At 32.1% G+C, this 14,598-nt stretch overlaps 2 protein-coding genes and 1 long non-coding RNA gene across 4 annotated transcripts; 1 reads left to right on the top strand and 2 right to left on the bottom strand.

Moving 5' to 3' along the window:
* Positions 1–1,453: 1,453 nt before the first annotated feature.
* LOC105191695 (uncharacterized) lies at positions 1,454–5,282 on the bottom strand. Of its 2 annotated transcripts, none has more exons than XR_003114220.1 (4): positions 5,109–5,282; positions 4,334–4,511; positions 4,084–4,250; positions 1,454–1,690 (listed from the first exon to the last, which is right to left on the bottom strand). It is a non-coding gene; the product is annotated as an uncharacterized LOC105191695 (long non-coding RNA). The 2 variants fall into 2 exon arrangements; XR_003114219.1 differs by lacking the exon at positions 5,109–5,282 and adding an exon at positions 4,840–4,948.
* LOC105191696 (centromere protein I) lies at positions 1,700–7,055 on the top strand. The gene is made up of 16 exons (XM_025306916.1): positions 1,700–1,898; positions 2,007–2,071; positions 2,478–2,600; positions 2,709–2,858; positions 3,006–3,094; positions 3,303–3,433; positions 3,503–3,683; positions 3,776–3,885; positions 4,043–4,197; positions 4,279–4,479; positions 4,552–4,658; positions 4,866–5,048; positions 5,146–5,270; positions 5,337–5,454; positions 5,543–5,713; positions 5,918–7,055. Exons 2-16 carry the CDS (start codon positions 2,017–2,019, stop codon positions 5,984–5,986), a joined length of 1,968 nt encoding a protein of 655 aa, XP_025162701.1. The 5' UTR covers positions 1,700–1,898; positions 2,007–2,016; the 3' UTR covers positions 5,987–7,055.
* A 2,997-nt stretch (positions 7,056–10,052) lies between these two features.
* On the bottom strand, positions 10,053–13,830 carry Trf2 (TATA box binding protein-related factor 2). The gene is made up of 5 exons (XM_011155269.3): positions 13,640–13,830; positions 12,635–12,961; positions 11,557–11,807; positions 11,045–11,139; positions 10,053–10,358 (listed from the first exon to the last, which is right to left on the bottom strand). The coding sequence occupies exons 2-5, from the start codon at positions 12,947–12,949 to the stop codon at positions 10,126–10,128; spliced, it is 894 nt and encodes a 297-aa protein (XP_011153571.1). The 5' UTR covers positions 12,950–12,961; positions 13,640–13,830; the 3' UTR covers positions 10,053–10,125.
* Positions 13,831–14,598: the final 768 nt, after the last annotated feature.

The following is a 14,598-nucleotide window of genomic DNA, read 5'->3' as shown; positions in this document are numbered from 1 at the left end:
ATCTCCTAAACGGTTAGACATACAGGCTTTGGACTGGTACCAAATTAAAGCCCTTTCAAAACCCTACATTTTGGACTACATGGACGACTCTCTACTCCCAGTAGCAGCGGAGATATCGACGGAGAAAGGTTGGAAAACTTTAACCTTCGATATCTCCTAAACGGTTAGAGATACAGGCTTCGGACAGGTACCAAATTAAAGCCCTTTCAAAACTCTACATTTTGGACTACATGGACGACCCTCTACTCCCAGTAGAAGCGGAGATATCGACGGATGAAGGCTGGATATCGACGGAGAAAGGTTGGAAAACTTTAATCTTCGATATCTCCTAAACGGTTAGAGATACATGCCTGGTTCTGGCACCAAATTAACGTCCTCTCAAAACCCTACATTTTGCCGTAAGTAGCGATTCTCTACTCCCAGTAGAAACGGAGATATCAACGGAGAAATGTTGGAAAACTTTAACCGTCGATATCTCCTAAACAGGTCTGTTTCTGTCACGAAATTAAAGTCCTCTCAGGACCCTACATTTTCGACTACATTGACGACTCTCTACTCCCAGTAGAAGCGGTGATATCAACGGATAAAGTTGGGAAAACTTTAACCTTCGATATCTCCTCATTGGCTAGAGATACAGGCCTGTTTCTGGCACCAAAATAAAGTCTTCTCAAAACCCTACATTTTCCCGTAAATGACGACTCTCTACTCTCAGTAGAAGCGGAGATATCAACGGAGAAAGGTGGGAAAACTTTAACCTTCGATATCTCCTAAACGGCTAGTGATACAGGCCTGTTTGTTGCACCAAAATAAAGTCTAAAATAAAGAGTTTAGTCGAAATCGATTGCTATTGATCATCTCGTTGGATTCACGCCGAGAATGTAACGTCAGTTTCGGCCGTGTGTCGGGAAGCACAATCTCGGCAACGTTGCGAATCAGAACGAGATGGAACGAACATATTCCCTCTGTTTCTCTCTTTCGCTTGGCTCGTCAAAACAAGTCGAGCGTAAGGTGGGACCTCAGACGGATAGACGGGAGCAGTTTCTCTGGGTGTGTGTGCCGACTACATTCTTACATAGAAACGTACGGCAATTGAAAATGTTTAAACATATACCCTGAAATTCTATCTGTTGCGTATGACACGTGTGTGTGTGTGTGTGTGTGTGTGTGTGTGTGTGTGTGTGTGTGTGAGTGCGTTTATGCACACGTACGTCACGCACACTTTCAACGCTAAAAAACGCCTGCCGGAGTATAAATAAATACTAACGTAACGCTGAAATATTTTGGAAAAATAATTTTGGGTACACACAAAATATTATCTTATTATCATATATTTATATATCGATATAAATTGTATATAATCTTCATGATATTAATCATATGCAATCTCAATTCTTATTTTTTTTGTGCATGTTAACATGTTAATTCATGTTACAAATGCATAACAATGCGCGAGACCGTGCTTGTCAAGTACGCTTTCATGGTTGTAGCACGGACATAAACCGCCTGAAAGTGGATGTAGCACGGACAGCCACCAGATGCAGGTTTTACCGTCGAGACCTAAAAGTGGATGTAGCATCGTAGTTCCGCTCTCAAAATGGGTGTAGATAGCGCCCATTCCCAGTGCAAAAAATCGGTGTCGCCGAAAACGCCGTGTTGGCCGCTCTCAGCTTCCTCTCTGCTACACTCTCTGCTAATAGGTTATTGTAGAAGGCCCATTAAAGTCTATAGTTCTATATGGTCTATTTCTAGTCACTAGCTGTAAATTCACTAGCAATTCACTAACTGAGGTTCGATTCAACATGAACCAATCGTGTGTCATTAGTTTGAATCAGTCGTTATTTTTCGTCGGTGTGGAACGTGTAAACTTGTGTTGTATCATGGAAAAATGCTGATTACAGGTTTTGATGGTTTTCGATTTATTTTAATTCATTATGTTAAATGACTTGTTACAATTTGTCAAATGCAATATCTTCTCACATCCTCTGATCACGAATTTTGATTAACAGGTTTATTAAAATGACAGAAAATGAAACAAAACAAGCTTGCTTGAAGTTTTTAAAAAATCTTAAAAGTAAGTACAAACATAATATACATAATTGGTTTACTGTTATACATGCATTCTCTTTAACTTTTATGCTTAAAATAATTTTGTCACATGATTTTTATGTGAAAAAATAATTGAGTATGAGAAAGATACTTAGTGCCAGCAGATTAAATACAAGATCAATAATCTTCTAATCTATGAAAATATATGAAATATCGAGAAGACTGAAATGAAGAAAATCATATTACTGGCCACATATCTTTTGCATTCATGATTAACTGTAAACATTTCACAAACATATTAGGAAGAATAAATTATTAAAAAAAATATGTATCAAATGAGTCTATCCTATATATTACAGAGTACCAAATATACCATGTATATATTAATAATCAATGTTTATATCAAGAATTTTATTTTGATTTTTTTTCAGCAAAAGATGTGTTTGCTGATTTTGACACATGTCTTACTATATTACAAGAAGAAGCTACTACAAAAGGATTAGACGATGATGTTCTTGATCATCTTGTAGACGCTATTATACATAAAAATTTAGGTTAGTAATATATTGCATATGTGCATGATGAAATTTTAGTATTGTAAATTTTGATAAATTTTAGTGCTTGTTTATTTTACAAATAGAATTTAAAAAATTGCATATTAGGTGCATTTAGATGGATCTCTTTAATAAAGTGCTTAATTCCAAAGTACAAGCTACCTGAGAAAGTAGCAAAATCTATAATCACTTGGTGTCTTTCTTCCCTAAATGAGATACCAATTTCTGTTTCTACACTTGTTATACAATGGACCATAGGTAATATAAATCTTATTATATAAAATTGCCTTGTTTTATGTAATGATATGAGCATTTGTATTTTATATATTGTTTCTTATATATACATATATATATATATATAAAAGGTATAAGAATATATTTATATATTAAAATATTAATATTTAGGTTTGTGGGATTATGAATTAATAGATAGAAAAGTAATCAACATATACTACGATGTTTTTTTTTACACAATGCTTAAGAAACAAAGACTGGTAATATATATGCATATTTTGCTTCACATTTTTTTATATTAAAATACAAGAATATTTTGAAAAATATTAAAATATAAGTTTGGCTTTCTTATTAATATGATATTTGAAGAGACTTTAATCATTCCAAAAATAATTTTAAATATTTGCTTTAAAGGAATATTTCAATATTACAGTAATAATATTAGAGTGATATAAAAACAAATTTTAGGAACGTCATATAGCACGTCTCATCTATGTATTAACAAAACCAGAGGATGTTTCTCGGAGAGATGTCTCAAGATTATTAATTCTTCAAAGAAGTTATTCTAAACCTGCTAAACATATTACTGCATTACTTTCGTAAGTATAATTAAATAAGGTATTGAGTTGGTTAATAGCATAAAAATATAATTTGAAATATACTCCTAGCTTATTTAAATCATATAAACCGGAATTGGTACCTGAGAAAATAGAGTCGATGAATATAGAAAGTGTGTGGAAACCATTACCTGAGAACATACGATTGTCATTGGAAGATGCTAGAGATCGTGCGGAAATCCAACAATCACGTCAGAGCAATAAAATTCATTTTGATTGGAACATAATGCAGGTACAGAATTTATGCACATGAGTATTTTATGTACATGTGTAATTGTGGAGAATTTATTGAGATAGAAATCATGAAAATTTATGTATATATAGGATAGAAAAAGTAAGAAGAAAAAAGTGCTCTTACCCTCTGTTGGATATTTTCACATTGGTTCAAGTATTTTCAAAGACAAAGATGCAAAGTCAATTTTTGACATAAGCAGGTGAACAAAGAATAAAATTAGAATAATATTAGTTATCTATATAGTATTAACATATATAGTGTCAGAAATGAGTGTATATGTGTTCTGTATGTATGTAACTAATATGTTATCAAATATGTGTATGTATATATCTATATATTCATGCAACATATTTTAGCATAGAAGAATTAGGAAAATACCATCAGAGTATCGAATTACCTTGTAATGCTATTTCCCTCTTATCAAACATGGCTGGTTACCATCTTCTTACATATGCAGACCTTCAGTATCAAAGTAGATTCTCATATAATCTTTATAACACACTTACAAGAGGTACGTTATATGTTCATTTCTTAATTGCTGTCAGTTTCATAATATTATGTAAACTGCAAAATTAATATATTAATATTTTAGCATTTATATTGGAAAATGGAAAGTTTTCCGATGAAGAAATGGATAAATTACTTACCATGACTGCTGAGTTTTCTCGATATATGCAAGAGGGAATACTTGTAATTAAACTATTCTTTGCTGAATATTTCTATTTTAATTCAGGAGAATATCTGTTGAAATTACTGGATTTGTTGCAATGGATGACTAACGTATCCACTGTTGGTTCGTTGAAAGAAGCATTCTAATTGATATTACTGAAAAAAATTATGGAAGGTATAATATTATAATTTTCAGAGTTGCGAGAGAATATCCTGATACACGTGCAAAATGTATTTTACGAATCAGATTTAGCTATGAAATGCGAAATTATTAAGTCTTTGCGGAAGTTAATTACAAATTTGGTAAAGACCTATTTAATGCATGTAGATCTTTATATATATTTTATGATAATATCAGTATAGTAAGAAATAATATAATATAAGAATGTAGAAATTCCATAAGAGCATTGATTAGGATTATTAAAATAGATAAAATTAGTTTGGCTGAATAAATTTGAGATGGTATCTTATTTAAGTAATGTACCAGTATAAAAGTTGTGCTTATTACAGTACGTAAGACAAGGTCTCGAGGAACGAATCACATCATCTTTTTTACAACAAGATCCACTAGAGGATTTAGCAGATGTTATGCCTGTGATTACAACAATTTCAAAAAATCTCATCATCAATGGACTGAATACGCACAATTACAACGTCTTGTTATTATCGGAAACTTTAACATTTTATGAAGAGGTATGTACATATAGCAAAGTATATATAAAGTAAAATATTTATGTCTAGTTGATACATCACCATCAATATATATTATATATCCTCTGTTTCCTCAAAGATTTGTACATTGGAAAGTCGCAGTCGAATACCATCTTGGACACTGCCACCGCCAGCGGTTATTTATGGAACGTTTGTTACAAAGAGCTGCGCTTTTTTGTCGAGACTTTGCAGATTGTTATTAAGGTGTTCTAACTTCATATTTTCAAGTTAACCCCGCTTTATTTATTACTTATATTTGAATTGTCACAGATATCGTGAAATGAGCCGACGGCTGCGTCATATGATGCCATCGGATATGTATGAAGAAAAGATTCATGTTATAACTATATATGCAAATGATATTTATAAAGCGTTATGGAGTAACGAGGTATGTATAAGTAGGAAGCAATAGGAGCTATTAAGCGACCTATATAAATATAAATAGACAGTATTTAAAGATATCTTTTTTTTAACAGCCTTTCAGTGCTCGTAAGACTGGTGACTTTCTGAAAGATCTTTCGAAAAAAGTAATTGATGATTTAGGAGATTGCGACTTGGACTCTTTATTGAGCATTAGCAATCATTATGCCATATTACCGTACAAGTATACATTAAATAAAATGGGTTTGGATATAAACACGAAAGAGGTATATCTTGAGTATTTAATTATTTTATATATTTTTAATTCTTGATGCTTTTAATTCTTTAGGACTCGACAAAGTCTCAATGCACTTAACGAGATATTGATCATGCATATCACTACAATATGAAATACGATATTACAGTTTTGAAAATAAGCATCTGGAGACTTTGCTTTAAATAACAATTTTATTTATTTTTTTTTCTTTTAGGATACTATGGCTATGGCCTTATATTATTTTTCCGCAGTAAATGAGTTTCTTGCCGCATTTCACGACTGACATCTTAATGTTGTATATATACGTACATGCATACGTTTACACATTTATACACACAATTGAATAAACATAAACAAATTTCTGACGCTGATTGAAGAAGAGTGTGCTATTTACATTCAAATAGATCCAATATATAACCGATTTTAGTATTGTTAAACAAATGTATGAGATTAAATTTTTTAAATAAATATTGATTTTGCACATACATTTATCTTATTACGTTATTTTCGTAAATTACACCAAACATAAATATACCAATTTTGAAGAAATCTTTTTTTGTATATTGATAAAATCATTGTTATAGTTGTATGTGTTTAATATATGTTTGACAAAAATTTATAAAATGAGCTGCACTCTTCCTTCTATATAAAGAAAATTTATCAATTCAATGTAATGTAAATAAAAACCAAATACATATGTTATTTTCCATGTAAGAATAATTTATATTATTACATTGGAGTCCTTCAATTATTATTCTAAATGAGACAGATATTCAACTTATGTCAACAATCAGACAAAAATGAACGCCTATAATACTTAATTTAAAGCTACAGGTTTTTTATATTGTATAATCTACCCATAACGAAATCTTACGCACTATCAAAAATATTAAAAACTAACGTTTCAGTTTTATTTAGTTCAACATTAGCTATTTCACAAGTACAAATTTAATAGGTCATGTATTTGTCCGCTTTATCATGTGATATTTTGATTAGAGTTGAGATTGTAATATATGTTAAATTCACAGGAGATACACAAAAAACGTTATAAAGGAACTAAAAATAATAAATGTAGAACTTATATGAGTTGCCTAACAAAGTATTACACATTGAAATGTATCAATAATTTAGAAATGAACACAAAAGAAAATAAACTAGATTAGAAAACCGAAAGCGTAACCACTCTATAAGTGTTAACCGTATAAATGTTAACAAATGTAAACATCGCAAATAAAGATTTATTTGCAATGTCTGTGAAAACCTTTGATTTCATGAAAACACGATGGGGGGGGGGGGTTTAGTATCTCCTCGAATGAATGAAGCGGGTGAATAAATATTACGAGCAGAGAAAACTACACACACCGATATGTCATATCTTTATTAAGTGTTAATATAAAAATAAAAGTTAAATATAGCAAATATGGGAACAGTAAACGCTCCTACAATAACCTCGGAAATTAAATGTATGATAGAATTTATTTTGCCATTATATCTATATATGACAATACGTTTTATTATTCAACTTCTTCGATTTTTCTGCTTCGTATATACTTAAGAAGCTTCAACTTTTACAGTTTAATAACGCAAAGAGTAGGTAGCATTTATGTTCAATGATGTAAACAAAATGTGCTAGTCTGTGTCACATACTCATTAGTGAATCATGTCTTACGAGTTTCGAATTGGATACACTAAGGGCAGTGACTTTAGCCTTAAACAGTAAAAGATTGTTCGGTGTAAAAACAATATATATATATACACGTTATGAAAATTATGAAACTCTGCTTTCAGCTAATTTTAATGAACGAATTATGTTATATGGCACGAACAGATTAATCCTCATTCAATTATATTCGTAAAGTATCGGCCATAAATCTTATTGTGTGTATTCTCTTGTATATAATGTAAGATACTTATGTGGTATTCGTACATTATTTTATCTCTCCTGCCTTCTACATTATTAATGAACGAACAATGCAAATCCTTAGTGATTTTGTATGGGTATTCTTTATGAACCACTAATGTATTGCTTTTCCTCAGTTAAGTCGTAAGAACGGAGACTCCAATTTCGTACGAAGATGCAAGTTAATTGTAAAATACATAGAAAACTTTTTACACTGCACCTCCAATTCAATATGTTTTGCAAGATATTCGATACCACGCTCAAAAAAAATGAGGATAGGGGAAACAACGAACTAAATAACTTTTAGAAATACTATGCAATTAATATTTCAAAGAGAGTTAATGTGTAAAAATATTATTTTCTCTTGATTATGTTTAATTTTACAGACGAGCAGAATAAAAGTTATAAGATATTTGTAATATTTCAGGCTTTCGAGAAATTAACAGTAATGAAAAATGAAATGATCCAAATGCATTTATAAGGATACTGGATCTAATAAATAAATACGTACAAAATATCTGTGTGTGAACATGACTAATATGAAAAAAAAAAAGAAAGATTACTAAACACTTTAACGTGTCTTATCATATTATTCATATCTTTGTTTTAGATTCTAGAGTATGTAGTTCCAATCAGTGTGTCAAGTCGAAAATGAATCATTATGAACACAATATATATTCCTCTTTCGTTTAAACTTGCGATTTTAGAAATCACCTCTACGTAACATCGACGTAATCATTTCCTGTGTAGATCTTACAATAGATAATCGCTCACGTGATCATAAAATTAATTGTCACAACACTAATTGGATTTTCTTAAATTTGCTTAAATTTACAGGAATAAAAGAAACATTCATTGCGTTCAGCGGAGAAAACCGCTCAGTGAGCGATTAGTGACTATTGGTCCTTATTGTTAGATTCAGACCAATAACGTTGACGTTGATTATTCAACAGTTGCTCAACCGTTGAGTGTCGTGAACGCACCCATTATCGTCGTGATACATGATCTATAAGTTCATGAATACTGCAAATCGGACTACATCTCTTTCACATACGCAGACATCTTCAAATAAAATCTGACGTAACGTTTATATTTGCGGTGAATGAGAAACAGTATTCGTATTCGCCCAAACGGTACGTAGTCTATTTGTTTTATGCAAAACGTAAATGAGATACTGTATGTTCAATGATATACGCTCTGAAAATATAAAAATACGTAACATTTCTTAAATCTGTACAAGATGCAAAAGTAATTCCCTTGAATAGAAAAGTTATTTGAGCGAAAACGAACTGTTGGCAATGTGGAATTACATTTTATTCGGCATGCGTAACATTCTAAGAAAATATAACCTTTCGGCCAATGGGGAATATATTCGGTAAATTATGTAAAATGTAGATCACACTAAAATAAGATATTTTCGTAAACATTTCACTTGTCAGAACGCCAAGAAAGCTAATTGTTACTACGGATCAAATTGTTTCAGCTGTGCAGGTTTCATCTTGATCACCTTGTCTCAAATTTTGAACATTAATCTTTGGCACAGTATATCAATTAAGCAAAACTAATTATAACTATATATGAGAAACAATAACATAAATGTAACGTTAAATTACATGTCACAATTAAGTGTGTGTTCACGAGACGCACATACATACAACACATACTTTCTTGTTTTAACTAAATCTATATCAAAATATTTGTTGGAACATATGTATGTACATATAGAGATATTTGTACATACATATATGATTTACAAACATAAATATATATGTGTATGTATATGTATGTATGAGTGTTTGTCTAATGATTGCTTAAATACGTCAAAGTTTGTCGGAAGAAAAGAAAAATAAAAGTATAATAAACTCCAAAAAATTAATCAATTCTCTATAATTAAGAGTGTTATACATAGAATTTTATGATCTATGTATAGATGTCCAAAATACATCTATGTGATTTACCTATGCGAGTAGAGTTATATTTATATGTATGTATGTATCGATATAAATATAAATATATATTAGTATTTACATTTGTAATACATTGCAGATATGTATTACACATTAGAGATATATATTTATATTTATATCATTTATATTGCTAGTAAAGTAACTATTCAGGACGTCGTCTTTATGATGATGGTCAGTTCATTTGATGTGTATTACGAGGATTATACTTACGTATGCTATACGCAAGTATATACATACATATTGTCTCCAACACTCACACTGTCCTTGCGTTACGACAAAGAACTATTTCACTTCACTCTTAGCTATAACACTTTTGTACACAGAGCAGTTTGTATCTATCATAGAAAGAACGATATATATATATATATATATACATATATCGCGCGAGTGTATGTGTGTGTATGTATTTATATACTATACATGCACATTATATGCAAAATGTATATACATACATATATATATATATATATATGTACATATATATATGTATGTACGTATACATACACACGTATATAACAGCTTCACAGTTAACAGTAAATGATAAAATAAAACAGATCAGTCCCAACTATCGCCACTCGCCCTGTCGTCGAGCTCATCTTCATCAGAGGCCACACTTTCGTACAGGAAATTCGGCTCTTCTAGGAACTGTTCTTCATTTCTTTTCAAGTCTAATTTGCGTCTTTTTGTCGCGAATGCGAGCTCATCTTCCGCTGTTCGTTCCTTACGGAATTCGTAGACTAGTGGATAAATATATTCAATTGCCGCTTGAACCGAAGCGACGTTGGGGGCTGTGATACAACACACATACAAAAAATTACGTAGTAATTTTGCTTTTATACGCTTGTCGTTATTGTTTGCGATGATATCAATCGTAACAATCGTGAAACGATATATATCTTGTGTATGATGTAAATATATTTAAAATTGATATTTAATTTCCCAATAAACAAACCGTTAACAGTCTGCTAGCAGTGTGGTGACAGATCAAGATCTGTTGGTAGAGTCCACTATTAGACTACAACAGCAAATTGATAGCAAAAAGCGAGCAGCATGTGATATCTGTAATATGTTCCATTTAAATATATCGGAGCGACAAATCCTGTTCGGTTTCTGCCGTTAGTCTGTCATCAAATTCCACCATTAGATTGTTATATTTCTGTTAACAAACTGCTAACAGAGTCTGCAAAATCTGCTTTTGCAGATTTGGTTATCTGATTCATAATATACTAGATATTTTTCCATGTTAACAAAGACTACTGATTCAATAATACATTACAGATTAGTTTAGTTAGTATTAGATGTAATTTTTGTTTTAGATTTTTTGTACAGACATCTAATGGACAAAAAAATTTGCATAATTTTACATCCTTTAGATAGTTTTCTATCATCCATAATAACGAATTGGATGTTTTAATAATATAAAAAAATATCAATATTTTCTACAATATAACAATGTTATCTGCTGAATACATACCAGTTACAGTAACGCTCCCTGTAGAAAATATCTTTAATGTAGCTTTTGGTTCTTTCAGCTTGTATGTAACTCCAGGATGTAATTCTGGCTCATATCTGTGTATAGAAAAATATGTTTATACAACAGTTGGGAAGTTTACACTAATAATTATATACATTAATAAATTTATATTAATTTATAGTATTATATATTACAGTTACTACTATTGTATTAATAATTATCTTAATACTTGTTAATAAATTGTTGATTAAATTTAATCTTGAATTATGTTTAATCTCTTTGTTGGATCAACAATGTTTGACTAACAAAATATAAGTTTCTTCACAATCACTAATGTGTTAATATGCATCATATAAAATATAAGTAAATTTAGTAATATTTATATAAGTAAATTTTATTGTTAAATTAAAAGAAACTTCATGTTAAGTAAATCATGTAGACCTCTTTGTCATGTGAAATGTCCTCTTTCTCAAAACAATTTAATTACCAATCAATAATGTTTTTGTACTTACTCTGCGTTTTCTTTATGATATACTGAAAATGATGTTATCTTGATAGCAAATGGCATACAACAAGTGCCAAGCACATTGACCACTCTGTAGTTATTGAATCTCACTTGAAATCCAAGTTTCTGAAGAGAACGGGCAAATCTGCGCGCTGCAATTTTTGCTTGAACTTCGCTGGTTGCACCAGTGCAAGTTACCTTACCAGATGACCAAATAGATGCTGTGGTATATGGTCTTCTTAACTTCATAGTTATCATCTAAAAATATTATATGCAAAGGGGAATTTATGTATGTGCATTATGTATATATTAAAAAGGCATACATATTACAAATTTTCAAGAACTTATATTCTTACAAGTAAAAAAAATAAGGTACCAAATAGTATAAAAATAAATAATAGTATAAAAATAAATATATTTAACTATCACAATAGTAACATGATATTTTAGATAGAACATAAAAAAAATTGTTTCAAAGTTAAAATTAAAATATTACAATTAGTAATGAACTCTGAATTTGCAAATTTGTATATAGCATAATTTAGATGCTGCGTGTAGGCATCTACTATATCATAAGTATTAGCAATTCAATTTCATATCCATATTCTACATATTACAATTAGTAATAAACTCTGAATGTGCAAATTTGTACATAGCATAATTTAGATGCTGCGTGTGTGCATCTACTATATCATAAGTATTAGCAATTCAATTTCATATCCATATTCTTCACATATTCAATTCAACTTCAGATTCATATATTTTGAAAAATCACATATTTAAAAAGTGGCAATAAGATACGTTTTCTTTTTAAGATAGAGGTTGATTTTTATTTCAAAATTTATCTATTCAATTAAATGTGATTAAATACCTGCAGTTTAATATAATGTTAGTAATTAAGTGATATAAAAGCAAATTCAACATTACTACTGCTTTTGATCACTGAATATTATTTAAAATTTTTGTAACTTGTTTCAAGTATTCCTTTGAATTACACACTTCTCTTTCTTTGAGACATTTACTTGTAACAAAACAATCTGTATAATTATTGCAAAATAATATATGTATATATAAAATTGACATACTCCATTTTCTCTTCTGTATTCAACGTTAGATCCTTTAAGAGCTATTTCGCGTAGGTTTAAATGACACCTGACGCTGAAGCTACAAACTACATTATTAATGACAATATCAAGCTCAGGAGATTCTTGCTCAACAGAATCCACATAAGGCTGAAGTTGGCCCTCAAACATGTCATCCTTTTCTTTTTTGCACTCAAACCCGTCATCCTTTTCCTCTTTACATTCAACAGCATTACCCAAATTATTAACACTTTCAACATGATTTAGTGATCGGTTGCTTAGAGGTTTCATGCCATTCTTTTGAATAGCAGTTGCCATAATATTATATACCTGAAACATATCAAAGTTGGACCTTGAGAATCTCCGTTTTGTATAATCTCAGTGATATTTGTTAACAATCTCCCGTGTGCTTTCATCGATACTTAAACGTTGAGGAAATTATCTGGATTGGTCTCAGGTCAGAACGTACTAATTAGCCTCAAACTGAATTATCAACAACCACGGCGATAATAGTAATTGTGCATGATACGGGTATTCCTTTGACGGTGGAAACCCAACGGTCGATCACAAACCGAAACGAGACGAGAGTTTCTTCGATTGCTTTAACGAATCGATAAGACCGCGAATGTATTAAAAATTGCGATGTTTGATGTTGTGGCTGAATAAACGCGCATCCATGTATCGTCAAACTATATTCTCGGCATGTACAAAGCCACGGGCGTCAAGGTATACAACACTCTTTGGTGCACGTTAACACGTGCCCGTTTGCGCGCGCACTGCGCGATAACTAACTGCAATGTAGTTTCTGAATTAGTAGCCGACGATTTCAAGAAATTTGAAGCGTCGGAATTGTGTTTGAACGCAGCGTGAACCGATAACGGTGTGAAGGAACGCGAGGAACGACGGCGACACGCCACGACGGTCAGAGACTACCGAGAATGTTCTGCGACGAGAACATTCTCAAGTTCGGACGGTTAGAAGCTAACGACAGAACGCTTGAGTACTCACGTGTGTTATGTCGCGCTTTCCAGGTCCTTCAGGATTAAAAATTACTTTTTTGTTGACAATTGCCTGAGGAAAGCAATGTTAATTCAGCAACCATCGCTACCGCTCACAACCATATTCGCTAGACTGACGAACACTGGCAATTTAAGCTGCCAGCCGATGGATCATGGACTTACCCATCGCGTCCTTAGATGACCGAGTGCAGTGGTAAAATCATCGATGCTACATAGAAATGGCTTTAAAGATTCACTAGCAATGACGTATATAACTAGACTAAGCATTTGACCAGCTTTAAGCTAGCGGCACACGGTGTTTGTTTTCGTGCTGGATTGCTTGCTAGATGAAAATACTGCGTTCTGATTGGTGCATTTCCATCCATCTTCGGAAATCCATCTTCGGATTGGAATACCAATCAGAACGCAGTATTTTCATTCAGCAAGCAATCCAGCACGAAAACAAGCACAGTGCGCCGCTGGCTTAAGACGAGGGCGTGAAGTCGGAAGTTGGCAGTGGTTGGCAGTTTACGACAGAGTGAGAACGTTGCACGGCATCAAACCTTTCTCACTCGATCCTACAAGGGTTGTCCCAATTGAAGTCTCAAGAGCACGTTGGTATCATATGGTAGTGGGATTCGTTTAAAAGGAAAATGCCAAAAATTCGAAAAGACAACGAGAACAGTCCGTCGGGTCGGATTTCAGCGACAGAGCAACGTACGTATATTCGCATCGAAACAGTGCGTGGTAAAAAAGTGGCCGAAATTTATGCCGCGTTAAAAGAAGCGTGTGGAAGGTTTACTGTGAATCGTAGCACAGTACAGAGGTGGCACACGCAGTTTCGTGAAGGTTGAACAAGTATCGAAGACGATCCATGCGCGGGGCGGCCGTCTACTGTAACAGTTGACAACACAAACGCTTCAATCGCATTGCAACGTTGCTCGACAAAGATTCGGAGAATCACAGTAA

The sequence above is a fragment of the Harpegnathos saltator genome, unplaced genomic scaffold, assembly GCF_003227715.2.
Source record: "Harpegnathos saltator strain DR-91 unplaced genomic scaffold, Hsal_v8.6 scaffold810, whole genome shotgun sequence".
NCBI classification, from domain to species: domain Eukaryota; kingdom Metazoa; phylum Arthropoda; class Insecta; order Hymenoptera; family Formicidae; genus Harpegnathos; species Harpegnathos saltator.
This window is presented reverse-complemented; position numbering and strand designations above follow the sequence as displayed.

Bases quoted from the DNA above. Each gene is read 5' to 3' on its own strand.
- LOC105191696 (XM_025306916.1), top strand. From the start codon at position 2,017: ATGACAGAAAATGAAACAAAACAAGCTTGCTTGAAGTTTTTAAAAAAT. The intron at 2,859-3,005 runs GTAATATAAATC...ATTAATATTTAG, and splicing joins TGTTATACAATGGACCATAG to GTTTGTGGGATTATGAATTA. The intron at 4,198-4,278 runs GTACGTTATATG...TTAATATTTTAG, and splicing joins TTATAACACACTTACAAGAG to CATTTATATTGGAAAATGGA.
- Trf2 (XM_011155269.3), bottom strand. From the start codon at position 12,949: ATGGCAACTGCTATTCAAAAGAATGGCATGAAACCTCTAAGCAACCGA. The intron at 11,808-12,634 runs GTATGTCAATTT...TAATATTTTTAG, and splicing joins AATACAGAAGAGAAAATGGA to ATGATAACTATGAAGTTAAG. The intron at 10,359-11,044 runs GTATGTATTCAG...GTTGTATCACAG, and splicing joins AGGGAGCGTTACTGTAACTG to CCCCCAACGTCGCTTCGGTT.